General features: G+C 39.2%; 1 protein-coding gene across 4 annotated transcripts in view; it reads right to left on the reverse strand.

Moving 5' to 3' along the window:
* Positions 1 to 20283, reverse strand: part of SPPL2B (signal peptide peptidase like 2B) — a 32672-nt gene that overhangs the window by 11424 nt on the left and 965 nt on the right. For 3 of the 4 annotated variants that reach the window (XM_066205791.1, XM_066205790.1, XM_066205792.1), the window contains exons 2-13: positions 11633 to 11752; positions 9399 to 9581; positions 8613 to 8702; positions 8116 to 8255; positions 7155 to 7297; positions 6222 to 6318; positions 5951 to 6067; positions 4365 to 4446; positions 3482 to 3556; positions 3285 to 3347; positions 1885 to 1984; positions 967 to 1044 (exon numbers count right to left, since the gene is read on the reverse strand). In XM_066205791.1, coding sequence (XP_066061888.1) covers positions 967 to 1044; positions 1885 to 1984; positions 3285 to 3347; positions 3482 to 3556; positions 4365 to 4446; positions 5951 to 6067; positions 6222 to 6318; positions 7155 to 7297; positions 8116 to 8255; positions 8613 to 8702; positions 9399 to 9581; positions 11633 to 11734 — 1270 coding nt within the window. In that variant the 5' untranslated portion in view covers positions 11735 to 11752. The remainder of the gene's footprint in view (positions 1 to 966; positions 1045 to 1884; positions 1985 to 3284; positions 3348 to 3481; positions 3557 to 4364; positions 4447 to 5950; positions 6068 to 6221; positions 6319 to 7154; positions 7298 to 8115; positions 8256 to 8612; positions 8703 to 9398; positions 9582 to 11632; positions 11753 to 20283) is intronic. The other variant, XM_066205793.1, reaches the window with a different exon arrangement.

The raw sequence follows: 20283 nt of genomic DNA on the forward strand, positions 1-20283 counted from the left end.
ACTCCAGTATGTCAATGTCTGTCTGGCACCAGGGATCCTGGTTAACCCAGTCTTAAGTGACAAATTGAGAGGAATAAGAACTCCTCTCATAACTGCAGACTCCATCTTGCTAACTCAGCCCTGTACGTGGCTCATTCTCAGTGCTGAAATAGCACACTGCTTTATCAATAGAACATTTCCCTATTTCTGCAAACACATTTTCAAAGTACCACATAAGACAACAATTTTGTTTTACTATATATGAGAGAAAATAATTTGGAATATCAATAAAAGCATCTCTCTACCCATTAGTCATGTCCATGAATGTACATATTTTTTCAAAAGAATTTCTAAAGAAGTTGTTCATTACAACTTCTCATGAAATTTACTGCAAGCATTAGAAGTCTTTGCTAGCAGAAGTACACTGTAAGAAAGACAACAGGAATCTGTCAGATCCTATCCATCAGTAGTGTTTAAGTTCATGGCACGTAACTATGGATTTTACAAACTAAAGAAGAAAATTTATCTAGAGGTATTATAGTCATCATAATAAAATTCCCTGCATCATAGGTTATGGATTTTTAAAATACACAAGAAATCAAGAAATAAGGAACAAAGTCAAAGGATGATTTCCCTGAACCTGAATTCTCATCACAATCAACTCAAAGATTGATGAATCAAGAAACCACGACTAGCTGAGCACACATAAAGATAGTGTAACTACAACAGGCAGAATGCGACCCTTGGCAGCCATGGTAACAAGAAGCTCCCCTTATGTAAGGCAGACAAAACAGCTCAGAAAAGCAACATCAGCCAGTTTGGTGATGGAAGATCTACCCTTGAAAGCACCTTGCTAAATATTTCTGTTTAATAATAAAAGGAGGAACAGGATGGAACACCCATACTATGCTATGCAAGACTGATGACATGCTTTTAGAGGGAGTCACTCCTGCAGGTCTTGTGCTCAGGTGGCACTGTGGTACATACCTATTGTGCAGGCTACAAAATAGACTCTGGATGACTGCACCTGGATATCAAATCTATGGCAATAGGCTACCAGTAAGCCTAGGAAAAGAAAGAATAGTTACTACACGCTTTCGACCTAGTCACGCACTTCATCATAAAAACAAAACCATCAAACAGGAACAGAAACATCAAACAGGAACAGAAACATCAAACAGGAACAGTTACAAATGTGCAGATCATAGATAAAAATGCCATCCCATCCCTACTAAACATTTGTAAAAATACAGTGTTCACAACAAGAGCAAGAGTAAGTTCAGCCCTTCAAGCTGATACTGAAGACAGTAGAATTTTATGGTTAATGACTATGCTTGCTGAAGGCTTTGGGAAGGAGGGGAGACCAATGGGGATGACAGATTTCATATTTCCCAAAATACAAGAAAGCAAACAAATTATTTCTCAAAAGAAATCTGAAAGCCAAAAGGTGCATAATTTCTTCACCTGCAGTGATGCCAGGTATAGTTCTACATACTATCTAAAATCAAACTGGAGAGAAGGTATGATAGAAATCCTGGATGAAGTGTGACTAACAGTAAGGAAATTTTGAGTGGTCAGGCATCTGTACTTAAACCGTGTGCAAATGGACAAATAATTTCCTCTATCATCATACTACTGAAGATGTTTTATAGTATAGAATCAGTTGCTAAATCAGCTCTTGTGATTTCTCTACATTTCCTGACATCACTGCATATGAAACTGAACTGCAAGATCAATGTGCATTTTTCTTGTTGAAAAGGTAAACAGTGCACAAAAAACCCTATACTTGAAAATTTATCAGATTTATAGTAGTCAAATCAAACCGACCACTTGAAGCAGGAGTACAAGAGGAATAAACTAATACGACAATTCAACACGTAAAATTCTTCACATGCTGAACAATACCTGGAACTAAAATGTCTCCAAATCCTAGGAGAGAAAAAGGCCTGTCACACAGAGCCAATGGTGAGGAATTCAGTCGTGGAACCTTCAGGACCATTGGGAGCTTGGAATGAGAGAGACATATGTCTGATGAAAAGCACAGTGATGCTCAAACTGCAGGCTTCAAATACAGCGAATGTATCTTTTTATACATTCATTACATACAATATTACTGACAACTAACAAAATGCATTTACGATGGGAGCAATGAAATACTTTCTAAATACTATGTTAATTTCAAAGTCCTCACATACAATTGGGTATCAACTCTGCTTTAGCTGCAGGTACAAAATTTAGGTAAGCTGCTACATGCATAAGAAATAATACTTTATATAGTTAATTTATCTGGGTGCAATAAAAGTCTCAAAAGACCAATACATGAATAATTTTAAAAAGTCATTTTTCAAATCACTTTAAAGACACTTTCCTGCCCCCAGTGTTCCTATTTATTACATAATTTGCAACGCGAGGCACAGTATGCCATGGTCCATTGCAAATCTATATTCTCTTTATTATAGTTAATTTTCTTTTCTTATATTAGTGCCAAAAAAAATTTATATACTTATACTTTCATTACTGTTTTATACAATTCATTCTGTGCATAAAGTTGAATCCAAAGGGATACTAAAGGGATACAGGCGAGAAGAACAAAAGAAGTCAAAGAAATTAGTATAGACTCTGTGGATTGATGCTGCAAACAACTATTTTCTTTGCTATTTTCACACATGACACTATTACATTCATTGCTGAAATAGATCAAATTAATCCCTAAATTAACAAAAACAGGTTTTCCTACAAATTCTTTTTCTTTGTTTTGCTCACTACATGTCACGGTCTCCTACATCTCACATACTTTCCTCCCTGAGTCAGCCACATCTTGTAAGGTATTCATGCAATTTGCTGCTGTCCAACGGTGCAAACCCACTGAACATTGACTTCTGTTTTCTTCTGTCTCCAATTTGTTTCTCTCCTTTACCTACAGCCTCAGCTTTTCATAAAGCAAATGTCAGAAAAGGGAAGGAGGGAGAAGAGACAGATATGTTTTATCTCTTCAGGAAAAGATGCTTATGCTTAATTAGCAGCAAGTTAATATTTACAGATGTGGTCAAGTTTTTGTGAAGCTGAGCTAACCAGCTTTCTTATATTGAAACCATGTCAAAAAAAGATAAAGGAAAATCAAAGCTGGCATGATGAATCACAAGTCTGCTTTGCCCCTCCAGAATAAACATTCAGGAGCACTTATTCCCACATTAAGTTCTTTGAAGACTGGCATCTTCATTTCAGCTCTGTGGTCTTGAATTTGAGAGAAGTTTAAAGTGTAATAGTTGAAAGTTAGTGTCTGATTTTCAGACAACACGGAGTACCTTTTCATGAGTGGCAGAATCAGACGGGCCTGCAGCCACCTCCACCATTATACTCTCCCCAGTCTAAAGAAAAAAATGGGGAAATTGTAAATCAGCACTTCACTCAGCAGCTCTGGGAGCATTTAGGAAGACACAGAGAAAGAAGTCATTACACTTTGCTCTGTGGGCAGCAGGCAATAGAGAAGCACCTTACTTACCTTTGTTAGAAAAGGTGTGATAAATACAAAGAATACATCATACACAAAAAGAACCAGGAGCAGTAAGGTACAACCCTGAAGGAAGAAACAAGATATTTGGTATTTACACACTATGCATTAGCAAACAGCAAAGAAATAATAATTAGAAGGCTATTCAAAGACAAAGCTAACAAAGACTAAAACAAGCCATTCATGTATTTTTCTAAATATTTTAGATGGAGGAATAGGGTCTTGCATGCACCATATAAAAGAAAGTAATTCTTAAACACAGAATTACGTTAGGGCCCAAAATTCTTTATCATGTAAAATCTGGAAATGATGCCATTTCAATTTGCTGGGAAATATGAAGAAGCTCTGCACTGGAGCATGCCAGGCATAGCTTGAAACACTATACATGATTTTACTGTCAGTCTATACAAACTTATAGGTGAAGATAATTTGAAACAAGAGTTTGAAGAGCTGCTTAAGGGGCAACTAAGTGACTAATACTGATTTTTGTCTTAGGATACTGACTAAGCTCAGAAAAATTTGAAAAAAACACTAGACTGATGCATTAGCTGTATGTCAATTAGAAAAACAAAATCAAACCAATCAAAACAAACCAAACAAAAAAACCCCCAACAAAATAACCAAATACATAAATAAATGGGTTGTGTATGATTTACTAGTCAACACTCTACAGAATCTACAGAACAATCACATGCCACTTATTAGTCTTCATTATATTCGTTGCATCCCTTCTTTCCACACTACATATGAATGGAAGTGCATTTCCAAGGTAATATACTCCATTATAAGTGACTCTCTGTTCAAACACATACAAACAAACTTCTTCTCTTTAATTTTCTTCTTAAAGTCTTTAACTTCTGTTAAACTTTCATACCTTAAAAGTAGGCAAGCGAATTGTTTTCAACAAGTAAAGACAGAAAGCAATTCCTAAAGCATCTTGCAGAACCCAGGCCCACCTTAAAAAGAGGAGAGTAACATTTTTGCAGGAAACAGCAGGAAAGGCAGACCAAGCCTTGTCCTCACGAAGGACCTGCTTGGGACAAATCGTGCTCCCCCCCACTCCCCACCCCATCCCGCCCTGATTTTATTCAAAGTACTTGCTTGAAATTGACATTGTTGTCAGCATGAATTTGCAAATGGGAAGTTGTTCATCATCAACCTGATAACTTTCCACAAATAAGTCCCTGGGAGATGAGGGAAGAACTGCGCAATACTGTCTATCTAGACTTCAGTAAGGCTTTCCACTGACAATCTTCCATAAAATCCTCACAGAGAAACTGACTAAGTACAAGCTGAATGAATGGTGAGGTAGACTTAAAACTGGCTGAATGAGGTCAGTGGATACCAAAATGGGAAGTGCTGGGCTCTTTTGTCCTGTGCATAGGTGTGCACCCTTGTGTACTGAGGCAAATTGACACCTGGGCCTGTTTTCCAATTGTGTTTTGCAGGTTGAGTATAAAAGTGCTCTTTGCTTTACTCTCAACTGCTAGGGTCAAAGAGAAGTATGATCTGAGACAAACATCACTAAGATTTCCCAAAAATTGCTATGATCTAGGTATAATCAGAGATGATGCTGTTGCATCAATACCTCTGCACTTGCTGATGGAGCTTCGTGCAGGAGACACTCAGGCCCACTTCAGCTCTGAGGCAGAAAACGGATCCTAGTCCTAAATACAGTAGGTTGGAACACCCTATAGTACTGCTGTACACCTCAGTCTGACACTTCTCTCTCTAAAAGGTCTTTCAAAGTTGATGATTCCTGGATTTGAGTTCTGTCACTGGATGATCCACACAGAACACAGATCCCACAAAGGCAGTAACATGCATTCAAAGCACAACTCAGACATCTTTGGTATCATCATCAGAAACATAAGCCAGCACTTCAGTTCCAATACTGAACCCCCAATAGAGGAACCAAGAAGATGAACACAACCTGTATACATGGGGAAACTGGAATATCTGGGAGTGAGATAAGAGGTAAAAAACCCGAAACAAAAACAAGACACTCCATAAAAGGTCCACCTCTAACAATAGTAGTAAGAACATGCTACAGTCAGGTACTATGGCAACACTGGGTGTAGAGAATTACTGACTCATATCAGAAAGCTGAGAGAAACTAAAGATCTGACAATCTTACCAGTTCTTATTCTCATGAAGAAATAAGTTAGACAACTTGTGTCCAACTTTCCATACTACTTCTGAAAGGCTGTCTTAAGTCAAAGAGATCAGAATACTGACTGGGACTCAGAGAAATTCAAGCTTAACAAGAGACAGTCTGTAATTTAAACGAACAAGAAAATGATGAAGTACATAAGGAACAACTAAGAATTTCTGCCTGTCTCTACTTTTCTTCCTGTCATTCCTTATTTCTGGATACATGTAGACTTCTGTGGGTGTCAGTTACTTATACTATAAAAGCGTATTACAATTTTTAGCACAGACATTAAAATGTACACTTACTGATCTTCATTTCTGAAGATTCCCCAGACTATGCTGACAGAGATACAAAATACTGCCAAGAGCAACATCCGGACCTGGGGACGCTTGTGAAAATAAGGCAAGTTGTTGTCTGGGATTCTGAAAAAGAAACACACCAAAGCTACAGTTGTCTGTGTAGATAGCCTCTTTCTTATAAACATTTTGAAGCATGAAGCCACCTTTTAAACCCCACACCTACTCAACAGTAAAAAACCTAATTTCCCCTATTACAATTTTGAAAGTTGCCACATACCTACACTTTCCCAAGGGGAATCTTCTTACAAAAGGAGACAGACAACTGTAAAGACCAATCGAGGCAGCCAGGCAGAATATTCCTATTATAACATAGACTGAGGGGAAAAAAGTATTAAGTCCAAGTAGGATAAGGCAAGAGATGCTTTTTCCGTATCCTGACTGAATAAAGAACAGACAGTCAATAAGGCTTACTGAGAAACAAGGCTTACATTTCAACCGTGAATGGTAAACTCAGAGACTCCAAATGATTGATTAGATTTGTGCTCTTTAAGTATCTAATTCTAGATCCTTTTACTCAGATGTACGTTATGCAATACCTACTTAAACAAATCAAAACCTCTATCCTAATCTTCTTAAAGTTAAGTCAAAAACCTCAAAGGCAAACTATGGTGAAGCATTTATCTTCTCTTTATGAGTATACAGGTGCATTATAAGGGAATATTAAAATCACTGAGTAGCAAAATGAATCAATACAGATGGGATGCATGTTTCACTACTTCCTCAGCAATACAAAGAAGCATTAGGCTGTCATGGCTTTTTTTGTCTATCTGATGAGTGATCAATAGAAAATTATATTCTTTATAAAGACAAAAAAAAAGATCCTTGATTTTGACTTCAAATTGAACAATAACAGAGATAAAATAATAGGTCTGAGAACCCCTTTAACAAAAGTAAAAGGTGGAAAATACTAAGTCTGTGTCTACTTAGTAGGCTTTAATATTTGAAAGAAGCTTTATGACCAACCACACAAAAAGAAGGATGAGAAAACTACTCAGCGAGTTTTCTTACAGTATTTTAAAAGAATTTAGGGATGAAGACACATGACAGAAGAGAGATGTTTCCTTATTATTTTCACAAAAAAATGTTCTTTAACGATGTCAGCCTTCTGATAATGAAGATGTAACCAATACAAATACAACCTTAAGAGTACCTAAGTGGTCATAGAAGAAATAAAGGAGGACGAGCATTGAGCAGCACATCACTACAAACACACAGATCATTATGGGAGTCACATCCACTGTTTCATCATCATGTTTCTCCGCCCCATCGTCACGCTTGTGCTTCATGTACCTCCTGAAAGAGTAACATGGCTACCATCAGTTCATTCCTTCTACAACAAAATACACAAGGACACTGAATCTTCAACGTTCAAAGCAAAGGACACAAGGGGTTGAAAATATGTCACAACACCAATGCCTGCTTTGATTCCCATTCAAGTCAGTGAAACACCACATTTTCCATGGATGTATGAACATCAGCTGTAATGCAATGCAAAACCAGTAACTGCTGTGTTATCTAGAGTACTATTTCATTTCATAAAAACTCAATTGAATCCTGAAAACTACCACAGAATAATTTGCTAACTTCAGAAGAAACCTTTAAATCAGGTTGTGTGTACAAAATAAAATGTTAGAAATTACCTCCTTCTCCCAATCCCACTTATTGACAAAAGTAACCATAAAATTTCATTTCAGAATTGATAACAAACATAGCATATGTTAGCTATCCAATCAACTTGATTTGCCCTACACCAGTAAAACAAAATTTTATTATTTTTTTACAAAGTATTTTTGTGGTGAATTTTTGCAAAAGCCCAAACAGAAAGTCTATAACGTAATCATTTTCTTTCTGACTTTTTCAAATGTTTGGTCTTTTGACATGGCAAAATCCTAAAATGATCTACGTACAATTTATATTCTAATGATTTCCTACAGTGACCAAATCAATGCAAGGCTCAGGCCTTTCGAACATCACATTAGCATTTTCCCATTCTGGCTACAGTCTCCTAACCTCACTAGCAGAGCTGCCAGGTGATGCTTACACACACACTATCTACTTTTTTCTTCTGTGAAAAATACGTGAAAACTGGTATACTGCATTCAGTTACTCACTTTTTCACATCTCTGCTTCCTGCCCAGTAACCTCCAATTGCAACAGTCCCCACGGCCATGACAAAGATAATCACCATGTTGTAGTCCAGCACAGGCTCATTTGGTGCGTACATTGCTCCTTTCACTGAGCTGCCAAAACTCTGTGGAGGTAAATACAAGTTAGGAAGGACATCCAGAAGGCCTCCTTAGCAAAGGTTCACTTGTTTAATTTTCAGTAAGCAACCTCAGAATCAGGCTTTACTATAAACACATAAGAACCATCTATTGGCCCTTCTATTAGTGATATTTATTTTCAGCACCAGGCTGTATTTTGATTTTATTCCAAAGATGAGAAATAACCCCTCAAGAGATTTGATTTTTTTTCCAAAACACAATAATGCAATCTTCATGAATACACTCTCTACAAATTCAAAGCTCTTAAGGTGGACTTAATACAGTTGAGCAGTGACTCATTTACGTGAGATAATATAAATGAGAGCTTTTAGTATCGAGTTTACCTTGCCAATATCTAACATATCATTATAGCTAAGCAGAGCCACAGGAATATCAATCTCTTCATACTGACTTCTATTACCTCCAGGAGGAACCTGAAAGACAGTTCAGACCAGGTAAGAATATGTTTATTTCTGCAAATACTTCCACTCTTTCAAAAGGGTTAAAGTTGCAAGTTCCGTTCCTGCTAATTTAAAAAATATTCTAGAAGGGAACTTAAGGACAGCAAACATTCAAAAGTCAAAATATATGCCTACTCCCAGCGAAACTGAAGTAATGTAAGATTGTAACAGCAAAATGCAGCAACCAAATTTCAAGCAGTATTTTCTGCACATCAGGGTCATGGGTTTATGACTGATGTGTGCCTCTAGTATTGACTAGGACTCAAACCCACTAATTTTATTTTCAAAAGACAAAATACATGGTGTTGATGCGCCAGCTGAATCTAAAGCACTAGATTCATTGTAGTAGTATGATGGAGTCACACACCAACCTCATCCTTTGACTCCAGTATTTCATCTGGAACAAGAGTAATTCTGAGCCCCTAACTCGAATGTCACATAAGCTCCACGTCAACTCTTCCTACTTAAATGAGCACCTCTTGTTTCATTCATTCTTCCATCAGATACATGATTTTCACATATAGCTATGTAATGTATGTACATGCAGAAACACATATGCATTATTTACCTTAAAGAGAAACATCAAATACCAGCAATATGCACTGAAGACAAGACAATATCTAGCATCAGAGGAGTATCAGCAGCATAGGAAGATAAAAAGCAACTTACCAGTCTCTCTCTACTAACAATCAGCAGCCCACGAGCCCCATTTATCTGAGCAAGCCTCACTTTCTCATAGAAGGTACAATTTCCTCGCATCACCATGGGGATTTGATTATTAAATCCCCCATCAGGTACATCAGAAGGAGAACACAAAACAGATGCAGTCTGATCCTGCAGTTGCAAGAGTGACTGAAAAAAAGAAATGAGATAAATACATATACGTAACATAAAATAAAAGAAGTCAAGAGCAGAAAGCAGAGTTTCTAAGGAGTAATTTAAAACTTTCCAGTAATGGAGTGGTATTCTCAGAGCAACATGAAAGCTGAAACAGCGCTGCCTTCTCTGTTATGTAGGGTCCTGCCTTGTTTCACCATATTGTACAGAATTCTGCTGGTAATAAAATTTGGGATATGACCTTCACTTGCATTTATTTTCTTCAGCATCATCGCTGTTCTGATGCACACAGCCAGGATGTGGGAGGAGGACAGCAAGGTTTTATCTTTGCTGGGGTGGCAGAGTGGCAGGCTGGGATGATGGGGGTATGAACAGCTAGAAACCAAAACACAGGCTGGGGAAAAGTACAGAAGCGTAGGCAATAAACTTCCATGTAGAAACCTACTGTATTCAGTGACTTGAGATCGTTGCAAGCCAATTCCTTAGTTTTGGCTCTCCTCAGACCCAAAGGCATCTAATCTGGTGTGTTTCAACAGGAACATCCCAAAGACACTTCTAGGTTTTAGAAATGACACTGGCACAAATTGTTCCTTGCAAAATCTAAACAACCACCAGCATCTTTGTCCAATTCTATTTGCAAGTTACTTGAAAATTGCAATTATCTACCAAACAACCAAGCTGTGCTAAAAGAAGCAGTCTCAGCCCTTGCTGAGGTGAGCTGTTAAGATTTGAGAAGAGTCAAGGTAAAGTTTTAACCTGAAAAAATGACACATGGAACAGTTTGTATCAGAAATCCACAAGTACACAATATATAATACCAGTGTAATGGACTCTACTGTTTCAGGAGGGAAAGGGAAGTGCCAGGTTGTCAATAGCTACAACCTTTTGCAGAAAACTGCTGTCTCCAGCCTGACCTCTAGAGACAGTGAAAGGCTCCTACCCACACTTCCTGGTTGTCCAAGTTTCAGAGCACAACACAAATGGAGAGTGAGCTCAGAGTGGTGCACTGCATTGCCTCAGTTAGTGAACTGTACTGCTGGAGTACTGAAGGAGGAGGAGCAAGAATGTGAAAGAAGGGAAAAGCAGGAAAGAACCAAGGAAGGAGACAGGGACAGGCAAGGGATATAGCATACACTACCCAAATGTCTGTGCAAGCTTTTCTGGACTATATCGGCTCCTGCAGAACTACTGAGATACGACTACTGAATTTTTATGAGACTGATTTTAACAAGGTGTCAGTACAGTCCCCAGCTCTCCTAAGTACCACAGTCAGTCATGCTTGAGCTGATTCACATTACATGGTCAGGGCAAGTGCAAGAGTTTATCAGCTGAGTCTATACAAGGCAAAAACTACTACTGATGTACCTAGGGACTAATACACAGTTGCAATAAACTCACCAGAAATAACTGAGACTTGCCTATACATTAGTAAGGAACTCCAATAATTCTGTGGAACACTCAACTGGCTGAATAAAATGAACCAAGTATCAGTCAACTGCATCTTCCCCTATTAATAACTCATTCAAAGTGCATTTGCTGATTTCATAATTCAGTGTCAGTAACTTTCTCACAGAAAAGAGTGAAGAATTAACTCGATTTTCAGCTCATACAGCTTTGGATGATGCAGCAAAAGCTTGACACAGTTTATTACTACTTAATCTTACACTTGGCACTGAGGAAGCACTAAAGGACACAGTTCACTATATAAGAAAAGCCATGTGATTTCTTCTTGTATCATGCTGATACACAAAATCCTTTGCAAGCCCAGATATGTGCCATTTTAATTTCATTGATCACATCATTGAAAAGGAGTATTTTTGTTGTGAACAGCAATAGTCATTATCTCTGCACAATGCCCGGAAAAGAACATTGCCATCCTAGCACTGCCTAGTGACCTTAAGAGATAAAATATTTTCTAAGCAGAGCAAATAAAGCAGTTGCTTCAATAAAATAGTTTCTAAGCAGAGCAAACAAAGCAGTTGCTTCAAAGTCTACAAATCTAAGTAAGAAATCAGAAGTTTCCTTGTAACAAAGGCATTTTTATCATCAGTTAGCTAGGTACTTACAGCTTTACCCAGATCATGTGGCAAATGGGCCCACTGAGAGTTGAAGAGAATACAGTAGTCTTTTCCTTTGCTGCTCCCCTTCTCTGAAAGGACATGTACCATCCCATACTCACAGTATACCTGAAAATGCAACAAAAATTTCACAAGATTTTTAGGTTACATAAAATATCAGAAGTGAAGGGAGTAACTTGCTGTTGACTGGCCTGCTTTGTAGTTTTAAAGAAAACCAAAACAGTACACAAAGTTTCCATATCAGTGCAGGGAGTACAATGGAATTTGTTATTATTTCCGTCATGGTTCAAAGAAAGACTTCGGATACATTATGCAGATTCCCTCCTACACAGCAATTGGTCAAAGAATAAAATGAAACAATATTAGATGTGCTTAAAGAAAAAAACCAAAACCAACAAACCAAAGAGCCAACCTCAAACAACACAGCTACACTGGTGCACATAGGTATACATAACCACAGAAAGGGAAAGAAGCTGAACTAATGCAGAACAGATATGAGACTTGGAGTACGCTGCAGCCAGTCCAGAGGAGGCCATGGAGACACTCCAAGGGCTGCAGCCCCTCTGCTCTGGAGCCAGGCTGGGAGACCTGGGGGTGTTCTGGAGATGAGAAGGCTTCAGGGACACCTCAGAACCCTTTCCAGTCCCTAAAGGGGCTTCAGGAAAGCTGCAGAGGGACTTGGGAGAAGGGGTGAAGGGACAGAACACAGGGAACGGCTTCCCACTGCCAGAGGGCAAGGATGGATGGAATATTGGGAAGGAATTCTTGGTTGTGAGGGTGGTGATGCCATAGCACAGGCTGACTAGAGCAGTGGGTTGCCTCATCCCTGGAAGTGTTCAAGGCCAGGCTGGATGTGGCTTTGAACAGCCTGGCCTAGCCCACCCCATGTCAGGGGCCTGATCTAAGGACCCCTCTCAGTCAAACTATTTCATGATTGTACAAATAAGACACCAGCACCTGAAAGTACAGCTTGAACTAATGATCAGTTCTAGATTCACGTCACTCCAATACTCAACCCTGGATACCTCTGCTGAAGATGTGGCAAGACCAAACAGCAGCAGCAGCTCTTTTTCTGTCCTGGGTACCACATGTAGACTCACAAGTCTACCTACTGAATTTACTTATAACTACTTCAGTGACCAGTCGTCACTGTTGTCAAAACTCCAACATTTGCAACAATATAAGTAGTGAAGATTACGTATCTAAGATTTATAATTAAAGGCCTGCCCCGGGTCTGGATGGGATGGAGTTAATTTTCTTCATAGCAGCTAGTATGGTGCAGTGTTTTAGTTTAGTGCCCAAAACAATGCTGATAACGAATGTGTTAGTTATTGCTGAAGGGTGTGCAGAGTGTCAAGGCCTTCTCTGTTTCTCACCCTGTTCACCCAGTGAATGGATGCCCAAAAGGTTTGTATGCCATATATGGTATTGTTTCTAGAACATTCCACCCCAAGACTACATATTGTTACTTCTCCTTTGTTTCTGGTCTTTTAGAGCTTGTCCCTATATTGTGTTTAGTTTCTTGGCACTGTCCCTATTTTTATTTCTCAGCAAAGTAATTTTCTTTTCAGGCACTCCATTGCTTCCGCTCCTTTTTCTTATTTCGCACCACATTCACCCTAAAGTCAGGGGACTCAAAGATTTGTCGCAGCCACCCTCACTGTGACAGAAGGGGTCACAACCAGGCAGATGATTTGACAAAAAGATATTCCATACTCATAGCATGTCACGTTCATTTTTATAAAGAGGTTAGTTATCTTCTGCACCATGTACATGTTAGAATTGTTCTGAAAAACTCTGGAAACGGAGATAACAGAACCCAGATCCTGTAGTAACACAGAGAAAGAGAACAAGAACTACAGTAAAAAAAAACATAGTAAGATGCAGCAAATCTACAAGTTTTAGACATCTCAGTTGTGACACACAGTATGAAACCTGCTTGTTCAGTGAACTGCTCACACTACACCTAACTGCAAGATGTGCTGCTTTTAACACAAATATTTTCAGCTTCCCATGCCTGTGAAAAAATACACAGCAAAACCAGTAATTTCCTCATTATTTTGGTTATGTCAGATTGTACCAGGCCATTTCCCAGCAAAAAGGAAAGATCTGAGGGCTCACAAGTAGGTACTAGCAAACACTTCCTTAACAGACTTATCCCCACATCTTATTCTTTATGATGAGGTCTGTTCTTTTAAATGTCTACTCCTATCCTTCCCTTCCCTGTGTATAGTGACTCAATTTTGTGAGTACTAGGTAAATTCCTCATCTACCCAAAAAGCTGAACCAAAATCACCTACAAGGCTATATATATATATATATACATTTGTATGTTATGTATGTATGCATATACATAACCTGCAAAACAAAGTACTTCTGTGGAGTTGATGCAGTTGTCTGTTTGTACCCCAAGTCCTAGCAGATGTTTACCCAGGGAATCAGAAGGTAGGAAGACAGACAAAACAACAGTGGAAGTACGTACAACTTCCCTATCACTAGTGGTGGTTTTCTTTAACTCTAATTAGCGGTGACTTCATTCTCATATTAAATGAGCCAAAATAATTGTAAATCCTCCTGGATCTTGGAAATGGTTGAAGAAACACAAAGTGTATAATAAGGTCTGCTCGTACTGTTCTAAGGACTCGGAAATAAATCCTCCTGGCCATTTCCAAGTGGCAAACAGGTCCCTTGCAAAGCTACTCCCTCTGACAAGAGGCTTTCCTCCTTGATGAACAAGAAGGCATCAGAGCATTGCTTTAACAGTCAGCCATCAAGCTCTACGAGACACTTCTGTGCTCCTCAGGGCAGCAACACTGCGATTGCAGGCTCTGTCTTGGAAGGAGTGTCAGGCATCATCTACACTCATTGAAAAAGTGTAAGTTACAAGGTCTTTTCTTTATACAAAATACTGAACATGAGCTCCTCAGTGTGAAGTTTGCTCATATACATTCTGTGACCATGTGGTCAGGTTTGAACATCAACACATTAAGAATTCAATTTCAGATTAAGATCTGAACAGCTGATGCAAAAAGATTTTAATGCTTCAGATAAAAATACATTAAGATACAAAAGTAGCGCTCAGAAAGCAGGACAAAACCTAACATTTAAAATGTAATTCAATTATACAAATCCAGATCAATGCTTCTTTTTGAAGGAGAGTCATGCTGAACTTCAGTTGCTGTTTTAGAGCCTCAAAGTGTTCTCACAGCAACTTCAATGTTCAAGTAGTGCTGTCTAGTAATAGATTATAAAAGGACAATGCTGAGAGCAAATGCAAATCATATCTGTATTTTAGCTTCCTACAAGCTATTAGATAGTCAGGAAAAATTTGACCACATATTAAATGTAGCAGTTTCAAAATACTATTTCAACCCAGTGATTTGGAAACCTTGTCCTTAGGAATACCAAACAGCGTTAATGTGACTGGATTTTTCCTATGACCCTCTGTGTTCCCAGAGCACTTGTTTCCTAGTGTAACAGGAGGTTTCTCCATTTTATTGAGGACACTTCCTAATCCTTAGCTAACTTCCACTTACCACTTAGAAGTTTGTTTAAAAACATACATAAAATATTTGAAACATACAATAAATTATCTGGTTCTCATCTGAACTAGTCACACATTTGGTTTCCGATGGAACACTGTCATCCATTAGTAATCCCAGGACACAGGATGAGGACAAGACTATCAGTTCACAACCAGCAGGAGGTTCAAAAAAACCAAAACCACCAACCAACCAAGCAAAATCCCCTCAAACTAAACAAGCAAGCACCCCCCCCCCACCTGCCAGCAACCATCTTACCTTTCTACTATCCCCCTCTGTGTCATACTCCTATCTACCCACACACCCAAACTCCTTCCTTTCCATTCTTCCATCTCTCTTTCTCCTGTCCAGCACTCAAGCAAAACTGAAGTCATTGACTGAAGGTACGTTTAATTGCACTATTGCTCTGCTTTAGCCTTCCCCAAGGAAATCACTTTGTGCCTACTGGAACTGATGAAACTTTGTTTTGGAGAGAAATATAACACCATATCCCTGACCATTGCTGCTACTAATTAGAAAGTTGTGAGAAACTAATTTGTCAACATCTAGTTTAACATTCATAACCTAAACACATCAATAATTTAATAATCATGCAGTGACACTCTTACAAATACACTTTAAATATCTGTTTCTTCACGTAGCAGCCGAGGAACAAGATGCTAAAGATGATTGGAGTCGGCAACAATGTCTGGTCTTAACATGCTTGTTCAAAAATCCATTTAAAGAATCCATCAGTCTTATTTCTCCCTCTTTATTTCAAACCTGACTACACAGAAGTTACCATGCACCCGTAGGAGACAGTCAGGGTAAAAAGATGTTTTTTGGAAAACTTTTGAGAATCACAGAATGGTTTGGGTTGGAAGGGACCTTTAAAGGTCACCTTGTCCAAACCCCTGTCAAAGGGTTGGGAAATCAAGTAGAACAAACCCTGTTCAACCTGGCCTTGAACACTTTCAGGAACAGGGCACCCATCTCCTTCTCTGGACAACCTGTGCCACTGCTTTACCACATGCATCGTAAAATTGCTCTTTAACACTCACAGTGTGCCCAGAGGCAATGCATTCTCCTGCAAAATGTCAGCAAAACAGTAAAGAAATGTCATGGTAAAAATATACAGAAGGCAGATTTTTTAATATTTAGCTCTTCTGCATATAGATGGTCTTTGTTAACACATGCAGCAACTTTTTCCCTTTTTTATAACATTAGTGTTAACTAAGTCCTTTAGAACCAATGACATTTGTCTTGAAGCATGCGGGAGGTCACACTGATTATCTCAGTGCAGATTAAAGCAACTTAAGCACAGTGCAAGTTTCCAAGATATCTGCGGAGAAAGGGAGACACTACTGTGCATACGCTGTGAGGAAACAAGTACTCCAATTCCCTGCTATCATGGACTTGTTAACTCATATCTCAGGTATCCAACCATAGCACCTAAACTACTTTCAACAGAATCAAGTAGTTCAGAAAAGTAACCTGTACTTATTATCTTGACTTCCAAGAGTAACAAGCAACAGAGATGCAACTACAGTCACACACAAAAGACAAGAACAGAAGAACGTTCCCTGCTTATTGTACATGGTCTAACTGGGCTTAGATTAGCAAACAGAACATGGAGTAACTTAGTTTAGAATATTACATGTACAACTCCAAAATCTTCAGGCAGTTTTATAGGAGCTAACTACTGTAGTTAAAAAGCTTTATGTGTATGGGAAACAATCAAGCTGTACAGTTAAAAGTTTTACACCTGTAAGATATATGGCACACATCTTTAAAACGAGAGTAAGTACAGGGTGTGTTGCTACATTTCCATGAAGATAACCATTACTGGAATTCAGGAATAATTCCTAAAAGGCACCCAAGAGACAGTTATACACAAATTTGCTTTCTGAGCTATTTAATGGATGTTCTTCAAAGGAATATTAAGGGAGTAAAAGGTTCCTAATGTGAAGTGCTCAAAACACTTCAGAAGCTATGTGGATTAGTGTGCCAAAAGCCAAATGAAAATCAAGCATGAGAGGAATTAAAGGCAATATGAGCAGGGTTAAGCAGAAGAGGGAACACAGAGTTTTAGAAACTCTGTGGAGAATATAATCTGTGGATAATGTGGATTAACAGACATTTTTACAAAGCTATTATCACTTAGAATCAAAGCATAGTTCTGAAGTTTGTTTTTACCCACTTTGATGTGTCCAGTTTTGTTTTTATTCATGTCAGTAGGTAGGAGACAACAAAAGCTCAAAGCAGTGCTGCTGATGTGCTGGCATAGTGGCAACGTTTAGGATGATTCCTTATTCCTACAGACCACTTCATATCCTATATTAACCCAGGAGAAAATGCCATCTCCTGTGCAGATCCTACACGTGACTACAACCCCAAAGGCTCTTTTCCAAGTGTTTGGATACCAAGTCTAGCCTTTTTCAAACACAGAAAAACAACAGCAGCTGTAACAGTACAGTATATTATAATACTTGCTTCTTAATGATCCTATGGCTTAAAAAGCACACAATAGTGTAAAATTAACACAAAAGGAAGTGTTTTCTATAAAGTTGCAAAACTGGAAAAGATTTTTCACTTAACAGAAATGTAAAATCTGAGGGCAGAATTTAACAAACGAGCTAATCTAATGTTTGTTGTAACAGAAGGGCATACTTGTTGACTCTGAATCTCATCAGGGCTTTCCACAGATTAATGTATAAAAGAGAAGAATACTCCCCAGGTTTTTTGCTGTGCAAGTTTTTTTTAAAAGTGTATTAATGTATCTCAGAGGCAAGCACTGGACTTGCAAGTTAAATGATGGAAGAAAGTGGAAAGGAAGAATTCAGCTCACCCGTATTTCAAGAAACTGCAATGTGAGTGACAGAGCCAACCTAATGTCTGTCTTGTTTGTTCTTCCCTGCCTCTGGCCCCACACTCACCTGAATGTTCTAGACACCTTTTCCGCTTCCAGTAGCTCCATTAACTGACCTGGTCAACCACACGTCAGAGACATTCCACAGACACTGTGAGCTGTGTTCCTTGAAGAGGGAATGAATGAGCAAGAGGGAATGAATGAGCTATCCTACCTTTACAGTAGGTACCATGTGAGAGTTCTCAGGAACTGAAGTCATTCTTTCCCATGAACTGCACTGATCCATCTGGAGACCAGCAACAGCAGGCAGCAAAGTTGTACTCAAATAAAACACTCCTTCAACACTGTACACTGCAGAGAACTACATATTCATAATGCAAAAATTCCAGGAGACTAAACTGTCAGCCACCACCTTAATGCAGAATTTCAGACAGTCTTTCCAATTCTTTGGACCCATATCATAGAGTGCCCTAATATAAAATACAAACTCATCACCTCAATTCAATATATTCTGCTGAAAGCTGCTATGGTGAAGGCCAGCTAGACCCAACATATTCGCTGCAGATCACGTTAGTATGTTTGTCATTAGTCAAAGGCTAACACATCTGCTGTTGCTACAGGACAACTGAGGGGTAACAATGCCTGGAAGGAATGGGCACTTAAAGCCAATGTGAGAACTCAAATACCAAAGCAAGATCTAAGTGCAGATTGACTTGGATCTATAAGATCACACCACTCTTAAAGTGTTCCCAGATGAGGACCCAGATTTGGAAGAGCCAAGCTGATCCTTCTCCCTAAATTAGAATATAGAAGCAAATGCGGACACTACCTCCTCTTGCCCCAGGGAAAACAAACAAACAAATAAATTCCATTATCCTGTTTCAAGGATGGAGACAAAGGTATATACTCACTAAGGCAAGAGTAAGGCACTGAGAATGAGTACAGCTGGTGCACAGCAAATGCACACACCAGCTCCTGACAACAGCTGTCAGCTCTGTCCCCCGGAATAACCCCAGCCATCCGTCACAGAAGTACCAAACCAGGCTGAGTGCAGCAGAGCACTCTGCCTCACGCTAAGGAGGATGTATTATCCAAAACCATCCCAACAGTGCAAGCACGAGAGATGCAGAAGCAATGCACAATATGAGGTATTCAAGCAAATTTTTAAAACGCCAGCTGGGCTAACAGAAACATATTGGCAGCACACAATACATCCACTTTTCACTGCAGCAGCAGGACTATTTCAGCACCCCGGCCAGTCTGCCCAAGCTTGCTCAAGTACAGTAACACTTCCACTGGACAAATATACCAAATGCTTACAGACAGGAATGTGCTGCGATGTGTGGAGCTGAAGACAAGACCTCCAAGCACTCACCAGTGGACTATCTCACCCACTGTCCTTCTGCACTGCCATGCGCTCACCTACCCCAAACTGATGGATCAAACTGACTCCACGCCAGTCTTTGACTTGTTCTTGTTAATTAAATCGTATTAATTTGTGGGGCCTACACCAGCGCTACCAGTCCCTATGAAGCATCAGTGGAGATGACAAAATGCACGGGGCATGCAATATCATAATGAAGAGAAAAAGAAGATAAAGAGAATGGATGAAAAAAGGGGACGATATGGAAATAAAGAAGCTAGCTGACAACCAGACTACTCTGTAACTAAAGATTACTGGCAAGAAATCAGTAAGGAGGCAGATGGAGAAGAAGAAAACATTAGAATTCCATGTTAAGATGTTACCCCAACAATATTCAAGAAGACACAGTATGCTCTAAATTACCTAACAAACAATCAAGAAGTCTAAATGATACATCAAATAACATTTCAAAATTTTCAGAACACAAAACACCGAACTTAAAAGGCAAAAGCTATGTACCATGCAATGCAATTGCTAGAAATCCATTCTCTCGTGTATCAGGACTGCATACCTAGTTTGTCACACCCTTAGAAATGTATCCCACAAAACTAATAAATATTTTAGTAATGACAACAGACTCATGACAGACTATAGTGGAGCAGAAATCCCTTCTTTTCTGCTGAATGTTCCTTATAGGGAGCCTTTCAGTCGGGATACACCCAGAGTCGTCCCTGCGGTCTTCCGGCCCGAGGGCTCGGCTGCGCTTCCCTCCCTGGGGCTGCCTGGCGAGGACGCTGGGCTGGGCCCACGGGGGCCCCGAAGTTTTAAGAACTACGAGGAAAACGCCAGTTACTACGGAAAGAATAAAAAAGTCTCAAACAACCCC

The sequence above is a fragment of the Chamaea fasciata genome, unplaced genomic scaffold (assembly GCF_029207755.1).
Source record: "Chamaea fasciata isolate MVZ Bird 193981 ecotype frontalis unplaced genomic scaffold, bChaFas1.0.hap1 SCAF_28, whole genome shotgun sequence".
Taxonomy (NCBI): Eukaryota; Metazoa; Chordata; class Aves; order Passeriformes; family Sylviidae; genus Chamaea; species Chamaea fasciata.